The sequence below is a fragment of the Megascapheus bottae genome, chromosome 18 (genome assembly GCF_031878675.1).
Source record: "Megascapheus bottae isolate mThoBot1 chromosome 18, mThoBot2.hap1, whole genome shotgun sequence".
In the NCBI taxonomy this organism is placed as follows: Eukaryota; Metazoa; Chordata; class Mammalia; order Rodentia; family Geomyidae; genus Megascapheus; species Megascapheus bottae.
In genome coordinates, this window is record NC_143526.1 from 15,347,748 (window position 1) to 15,356,393 (window position 8,646).

The 8,646-nt window shown below is 43.7% G+C and overlaps 1 protein-coding gene across 1 annotated transcript; it reads right to left on the minus strand.

Moving 5' to 3' along the window:
- Nucleotides 1–5,428: 5,428 nt before the first annotated feature.
- Scp2d1 (SCP2 sterol binding domain containing 1) lies at nucleotides 5,429–6,163 on the minus strand. Its single transcript, XM_090352775.1, has one exon. The coding sequence runs from the start codon at nucleotides 6,099–6,101 to the stop codon at nucleotides 5,631–5,633; it is 471 nt and encodes a 156-aa protein (XP_090208901.1). The 5' UTR covers nucleotides 6,102–6,163; the 3' UTR covers nucleotides 5,429–5,630.
- Nucleotides 6,164–8,646: the final 2,483 nt, after the last annotated feature.

The following is an 8,646-nucleotide window of genomic DNA, read 5'->3' on the forward strand; positions in this document are numbered from 1 at the left end:
GCGCTTCATTTTTAAGCTTAGCTTAATTTTTTACATGCTTTAGTTTCAAGTGTTGAGAGAAGAAGCTCTCTCTTTCTGGGTATGAAACTTGGTTTTTACTCTCCTGGAGGAAATGGGAATCATTTGAGGAACAGTAGCAATAGGAAATAAGGTGATACACTTACTCAGGAGCATCATGCTAGACAAATAGATGAAGGTACCCCCTATCATCCCCCTCTTACTGTAACACTAAGTTGACCTCCTGCTTCTTCATCAACCTTCAGATACTGGCCATTTTTTAGGCCATAAATATTTAAGGGAAATGGAGATCATATGGAGTCATTGTAGACATGAAGGACAGCTTGATTGGCCAAAGAATCTGGATGCATCAAATCCTCTGTTGCTCCAACAACTCCCTAACAGCCCTGCATCTCCAGTCTGTCTATTACAACCATGCCTGGCCATATAATTACTTGGCCTTTAGACTTTTGATGAAAAGTGCCACTCCTGCGGGACATACAGGGACAGCTTTCCTTTCTCCCTTAGCCAGTTCTTCTATTTAAGAATCCACTGGGCTGCTACCTGGATAGACACTGAAATGTACCCCTGAGTTCCGTGGACCAGTATCTTGGGTTCAAGCCTTTCATCACTGTTTCTTCAGTGATGTCACAAAGCCACCTCTCTTCTGATGACCATGTCTTCATTAAGGTATGAAAAGTCTGGTTTTGAGATATACGAAAAGGCCTAAGTTGTTCTGGCAAGCACAGGTTCAAGAGCCTTCAGTTTCTAATGGAAAGTGTTATCCCCCACTTCAAAAGAGAATAGGATTTCTGTCTTATTATTTTGGTGTCCAGGTCTTTGCAAGTGCTTCCTGGCCTCAGATCACATAAGGATGACCATCAAAATCCTGCCCCAGTCTGAAAGTCTCCTGCACCTCTACAGCCTTCTTCTACTTTCTTCTCCTCACCTCTATCTCCAAACTCTTTGGTTTCATCTTCAGTTCCAGGAAATTACCTCACTTTGTCAAGCACAGGGCACTAGCATATGCTATGTTCTGTGGCTGGAATGATTCCATCTTTTCCCCATATCAGCTTATATCCCAGGCATTATCTCTGACTTCATTCCTCTTGAATGTTGCCTAGACAGTTTATTTTGATTAGCTCCACCCAGACTATGAAGACACCCTAGACTATTCCTGAGCCAATGTGCAGGCACTACACCAGAAGTTTCCTGATGGAAAAAGTGCCCACTTTGCTCCCTAGTGCCTCTCGTGTAGTAGGTAGTAGGTGCCTGGTGATAAACACAGAAATAATGAATGAGTGAGTGAATGAATGAATGCATAGTTAACTCATACAAAAAATAAAACTCCAAAATAAAGTTATGGACAAAGTGAACTTCCTAACTGCAAACTTTATTTTCCCCAAAGGCCCCTCTGAATCCCATCTACCACCAAAATCTATGGAACTCCACTGGCTAAAATTTCTTCATCATTGCTCTGTTTGCCTGATGGTTTTTTTTTCCTTTGTAGTGCTAGAAATCAAACCTCGGACCTTGTGTGTGCGAGGCACTCTAGCTCTGCACTTCATTCTTTTACTTTTTTTAACTGGTAAGGAACAAGAGAAAGCACATGATCCCAACCTCCTCTGCTGGGTAGTTCTCTGAAACCAAGTGACCATTCCAGAAAACTCTTAATTTCACCCCTATATGACCCCCTTAGGTCACAAGAGCACAAAAGAACACTTTGGAATGAGGCACTTTCTGACTGATTTTGAGGAATGCTTTCCTCAGTAGGAAATAATGCAGCAGGGACTGCTAGACAGAAACACAGAATATAAAAACTATCCATCTGTTCCTGAGCAAGCCACACTGCTCTCCATTCTAGCATTTGCCTTGGATCCTCTCCCCACTCTCATCCACTGTAGGCCCCACTGTGACCAAGAGCCCGTGGGAACAATTTCCAAGAGCCCCTTTCTCAGCCCACTATTCTCACTGCCTATAAATCTCACCCTGGACTTTGAGATCCTCCAGCTGTTTTCAAGAGTTAACTAAACATCAGTTTAATTACACTGCTAGGCTATATAAATATTGTGCGCCACAAGATGGTACAAAGTAGATATTTTTAGGAAGCTGCAGATGTTTCTTGTGATTAGCCAAGTCACAAGTCAGTTGCTCTTCCCCAAAGAAAAGTGAGTGAGAACCCTCAAGCAGTCACTTGGGGTACTTCCTGAGGTGGAGAGCTCAGAGCCGAGAATCCTTTCTAGCTCCTCTCTTCAGTCCTGTTTCTCTAAGAGTTTCTCTGTGAAACCCAGCAAGCAAGGCCCAAAGACCCAGATGGAGCAGTGAATCAGATGCCTGGTCCCCAAATGGAGTTTGACTGTCTCTGCACCTCTGTCCTTCACTTGCCCCTTGATTCACTCCAAAAACATTCAAACACTTAGGAGGCACCAGCTGTGTGCAAGACACCATGCTGTTCCTGCCACTGAAACTTGGGAAGACACAAACACATAGTTAACAGAACAAGACATTTGATAACCCTCGTTAGTCAAAATAAAAAGCTATGGCCCTATCTGGACAACAGTGTCTGATGCCTGTAATCCTACCTACACAGGATGCCAATCGGGAGGATCATGGTTCCAGTTCCGCCTGGGCATTCACACAAGATCAATTCTCAATCCATAGCTAGGTGTAGTGGCTTGTGCCTATTATCCCAGATAACACGGGAGGAGAAACTGAGGAGGGACATTGAGATCAGGGGGATTGTGGTTTTAGGCCTGTCCTGGCACAAAAAAAAATCATCTCAAGCTGAGGATAGTGGCACAACTCTATGATCTCAACTATGATGGACAGCATGAAATAGGAGGGGATCAGGGTTCAGGTATACATGTAGGCAAAAAGTGTGGTCCTATTTTAAAATAGTACAAAAAAAGGGCTAGAGGGTGTGTTGCTGCAGTATTGTGACTGAGTCCCAAGTTCCAACTCTTCTGCCACTAAAAATGCCAAGGTAAAGTTTTATTCTGTTTATGATTTTAAATGTTGGGAAGTTTAATATCAGCAGGCCACATCTGGTGACATAGGCCCAAGATGGATTGATCTTCATGCCCAGTCACCTCTTAAATGTCCCATTTGGCCGCACCTTTTAACATCTGTAATGCAGGGGGCCTCAAGCCATAGCTGCCCTTCCTTTCAGAAGTTACCTTGCTTGCAAAACCTGGGTACATAAGGTCATATAGGATGAGACTAAATGAAAGGATCCCTAGGATATGGCAACAAGAGCTTTATCTTGTGTGATTATTGTTCTTAATGTACTATGTTGTTTCTCTTTTCTTTTTTTTTTGCCTTTGGTTAATCTCATATTGTTACTGTATCTGAGTTCGTTACCTGGTATATTGTATATATATTGTATATTGTTTATTTGTTTATTTGAAATAGAAAGGGAAGGGGGAAAACAAGATCATTGGGAGGGGTTGAAGAGAGGGAATTGGGGAAAAAAAACATGAGAAGGGGTATCAATGTGTGAGAAGTAATGCACCTACTATCTGGCAAATGTAACTGTAACCCCTCTATACATTACCCTGTCAATAAAAATTAAAATTAAAAAAGAAGTTACCTTGCTTGGTTATTGATTGTTATTTCTCTCCCCCAAGATGCCCCACCTGGAAACAGAAACTCCATGAGAAGGGGAACCTCAACTTGCTTGTCACGAGCACCCAGAACCAGACGTGATTTTTTCAGATGTAGAAATAACAACAGTGAGGGGAGGGAAAGGGGGTAGCAATGTTTGAGAAGTAATGCACCCACTTCCTGGCAAATGTAACTAACTCCCCTATACATTATCCTGACAAAATAATTTTTCCAGTCCTGTGCTTGAACGCAGGGCCTGAGCACTGTCCTTGGGCTTTCTCAAGGCTAGAGCTCTACCACTTGGGCCTCAGCACCACTTCCAGCTTTTTTCTATGTATGCAGTACTGAGGAATCTAACCAGGGTCTTCATGCATGCTAGGCAAGCACTCAACTATTAGGCCAAACTCCTGGCCAATAATTTTTTTAAAGAAATCACAATAACAAATGTGACCAAGGAAAAGTCAATCCAAGCAGAGCACTGGGAAGACACTACAAGGTTTGATCAATCTGAACCAATCCTGACTTCATAAATAATCAATGGACTCTAGCATAATTCAGCCCTGACTAGAATATAAGCAATGCCTGAGACATCTTATTTTTATTTTTGTCAATAATGCAATTTGCACCAGGCAAGTATTCTACTACTTGAGCTCTTGAGCCATGTTTCAGAACTTTTTTCTTTAGCTATGAGCAAAGGGTCTCACACTTTCTCTCAGAAATGATCTTCAGTCACACCCATGACATAGCTGTGATTATAGCTATGACTATCATACTCTTTTGTTGCAGTGAGAATCTCATTTTCACCCCATCTGGCCTCCAACTGCAATCCTCTCTATCTCTGGCTCCCAAGAGTAGATAGAATTACAGGAATGAGCCACTATGCCCGAGACATTTTAGATGCTCCGTAATTAAATAAATCATTTGACCAATCAGCCAGCTGCTGTAGTTCATGACTTAAAACCCCCAGAATGAAATCCTTGTCCTCAAAACTAGTAGTCTGCTAGATGTTGTACTTTAACACATGAAAATAGAACTCATAGGTACCAAAAGATTCACATGAAGCAAAATAAGGCAAAAGTTCTCCAAGGGTTGTCCCACCTATATCTCCTAGAAACTTAATAGAAAGATGCATTCTCCCCTGTTCAGACCTACTAAGTAAAAAGTATGAAGAGTTCCCATCAATCTGGATTTGAACCACCTTTCAGGAGATGATAGTATATGCTAATACATGCTTAGCCTAGAATATCTTTCAGGCCCTTCAACTTTCCTGAAATTTATAAGGGCTGAACCCACAGGGCTGTGGTGCTCACCCTCTCTGAGCCCTGTTAAAGTTACTTCATAGAACTGTTACTACATGGAGCACACACACACACACACACACACACACACACACACACACACACACCCCACAATGACAACCTTTCCCCAAAGCACCAAATTTTTAAAAAATAATAAAGAAAATTTGTAGGAAGTTATTAGAACATTCAAATCCAATGATCAGAACTGCTCATTCTTGCCTGGCATGGTGACTCACACCTGTAATCCAAGCTACTCAGGAGGCTGAGATCTGAGGATTGTGGTTCAAAGCCAGCCCAGGCACTAAAGTCTGTGAGACTCTTAGCTCCAATTAACCACTAGAATAGCCAGAAGTGGTGCTGTGGCTCCAGGGATAGGGCAGTAGGCTTGAGCTGAAGAGCTCAGGGACAGCGCCTAGGCCCAGAGTTCAAGCCCCATGACTGACAAAAAAAAATATTGCCCATTCTCTTCATGTAGCTTTCACACTGTAATATTAAAGTACAAATAGAGCTAAGTAAAGAAAAGACAAAGATTGTAGGTAATGCACATCAATGTTCTTTACTGCTCCAGAACCTCCAGCAAATGTATATCAGCAGGAACATGAATCACCATTTGAATAGGAAGAATTTCAGTAAAAAATATTGAATATCTTTTACTTTAATCTTCACTTTGGGCATGAATTCCCCTCAACATAACCAGTGAGGTTTGAGCTTTCCTTTGGTAGTTTTTCATGCTTAAAATTTAGCCCAGTCTTTGAAAACTCTCTCCAGCTTCTGGCCAAGCAGAACTTTCCCACTCACTTTGAACTTGCCAGCCAGGAAGGCCTTCTGTGGATTCATTTTGCCCCAAACTAACTCCATAAAGATAGACTCTGAGATTGTGAAGATAGTGTCTGCTGGGAATCTGGCGGGTCCTGGGTACATGTCCCCAGAACCGTTCTTCAGATCAATGGTCCACTGCAGAATGATCTTCCCATCTCTGGTGATGTCCAGCTGAAAGATGGCATTGACTTTCTTAACCAGTTGGGGCCCCATTTCTTTGATGTGATGGCTAACGTCCTCAAACACCAGAAAACTCTGGGATTCTGACAGCTCTAGAGTATATGGCCTGGCAGGTTCCTGAGTTGAACCCAATGCCTTGAATTGGCCTGCCTGAGGTCCATCCCCTGCTTTGATCTTGGGTTGATGGTCAATTCTCTTCCACATCTTACTGTACTGGTCCTCTTGACCTTGCCGTCTGTTCTGTAGCAGTTGTGGCCTGATTAATAACCACAAGTCATATTGTGACATCAAAGGTCAGACCCAAGCAGGGATTCAGGAAGATCTGTGTCCTGCAGCCTTATTGGCCAAATAAAACTAAAAATATGATGTGGGTTGAGAACTCAAGACAGGTAATTGTGAGGCAGATCCACAGTGCACAGATGCAAGCACACACATACACACACATCAAACCCACCAAGGCTGCCATTCCCACAAGCCCAAAAGATCTACAGCCTTAAATGGAGTTGAAGGAAAATGGCCCTAGAAGGTTCTTTGGTGACATGAACTCTTATCAATCCAAAGCAGACATCTCCCAGTTATAACTCTGAGAGAGCAGTTGTTCTTACTCTGATCTCTTTAAATGTAGATAGTTCTTAAGGTACAAATTTTAGGCTAAATTCGGTCAGATCAGGCTAATAAGGCAGAAAAAAAGGGAGAAAAGAGAGATAAGAATATTCAAAGGTGGAAATACCACTAAGATCAGCAGAAGGTGCTGATGGCCCCATAATCACAATATAGCCCTGTTGCTCTCCAGCAACACAGGTATGAGAGGGACACCCAGGGCCAGCCTGAAGTCCCACGGAGCCAAGCGAGATGGCAAGTATCAATGGAGATGGCAAGTATCAATAACCCAGCCCTCCCCCAATTACTGGGGAAAAAACAACACTGAGCCAGGAGCTGGATTAAAAAGCACCACAGATCTCTCTTTATTGCGTTGGGCACTTAGTTATTTACTGTGGGGGAAAGAGGAGTAGTAAAGGCAAAAGGAACCAATAGAAAAAAGGCCAAGGTGCTATCACCAAGGGTCAGGGCAAACTTTCGGGTACTTGGCAGGACCGGTGCAGGAAAGTGCGCTTGGGCTGAGGACTTGTGCTGGGGGGTTCAGTTGGGTCATGTACATGGAAATACCTCGAGAGGTATGCGAGGAATGCCTGGCCAAAGCCCTTTAATGGCCGCTGAGCCAGAATGGCGACCAGCCCCAACAACTGCCTCTTTTTGTTTGTTAAAACAGGGAGGACAAGCACACAAAGCCCCTGTCTTAGGTTGTCCCCTTCAGGGGATCTTACCCGTCATTGAGTACTCTGTGGCCTTCTGTCCCACAGTACTGATCATCCCCGGGCCTGTCTTAGGTTGTCCCGGCTCCAGAGATCTTACCCGGCTCCAGAGATCTTACCCGTCATTGGCTCTCAGGGAGACATTTAAGGGGAGTCGAGGGATCCCTCCTTGTCATAGGGTTCTTGTTGGTCATAGGGGTCAGTGGCATCGGTAGTGAGCCTCTGATAATGCACCTGTACATTCATCAACTTAATGAATTCTATCCTGCTTTGAATGAATTGTATGGCCTTATTGATAACACAGGGCCCAAAAGTTAAAAGTAAGAGCAAGAGAAGTATAGGACCAAGAAAAGGAAGGACATAGGGTAGCCATCCATGCAGTCTGGTCCAGAGGAAGTTGGCTTGTAGCTCTTTCCTGCATCTTTCAAGATCTTCTTGGAGCTGTTTAACCTTGTCTTGGGCTATTCCTCAACGATTAGCATAAAAACAGCATTCCTCCTGTAAGAAAAGACATAACTCTCCCTTTTCAGCGGTTAAGAGGTCGAGTCCTCCACAATTTTGCAGAATTACCGCAGCCAGGGAGTCCAGTTGTTCCTGGAGATCTAAAAGAGTACTAGCAACAGCTTGTAAATCATTAATCATCTGTTGAGATAAAGCTTTATAATAATGTAAGGAGGTTCCCAGCCCTGCAGCCCCAGTAGCAGCCCCAGTGGCCACTCCGAGAACTATAATCATAGGAATCATTTGAATTGCTCTTTTAGCTCTCCTCCTAATATGCTCAAATGTGGGAACAGGGAGACTTTGATTCTTTGGGACCACATCAATATTGGGGAGCACAATAGCAGGGGCACAGAGCCCAGTCCAGTTTTGGGGTAGGAAACTGAGTGCATCCCCTCCATAAATAAAGACTGTTCCTTTAGGGCAGAGGAAGGTGCCATTAATGGTAATATTGTTTTGACAAAATGAATGATGTATATGCCCGACATCTATATTTCTAGAATTGTCGGGGAATGGGTCAGATTTGAAACATGAGCTCTTGGGCGAAGAGGTGTACAAAGAAACTCCAGACCTCGGTGGCAAAAGGGGGCACTGGGTATTATGCTGAGAGGAGTTAGTAAAGAATAACATTGGCCTGTAATGGCCCAGGCTTCATACAGAGCCAGCAGTCTCCTGCTAAGTTTGGATTTGTATGTAATGTTACAGTGTCCCAAAACTCACTGCAAGGGCACTGGGGTGGAGATTCCCCAGGTGCCTGAGGCTTGACCTTTGGGCCTGGCCAGCAAAGATTATCGAGGACAGGCATGGGGCACCCGGCCTCCTTCCCAGCCATAAGAGTGTCCTCCCTTTTTCCATCTGGGCAAAAGTTACAGACAAAATAGCATTGTTGGTGGGGCAGGGGGAGGGGAGTGTCTTCTGGAGGATTGCTCTAGCTTGCC

Excerpts from the sequence above, each read along its gene's own strand:
- Scp2d1 (XM_090352775.1), bottom strand. The coding sequence starts at position 6,101 with ATGTGGAAGAGAATTGACCATCAACCCAAGATCAAAGCAGGGGATGGA.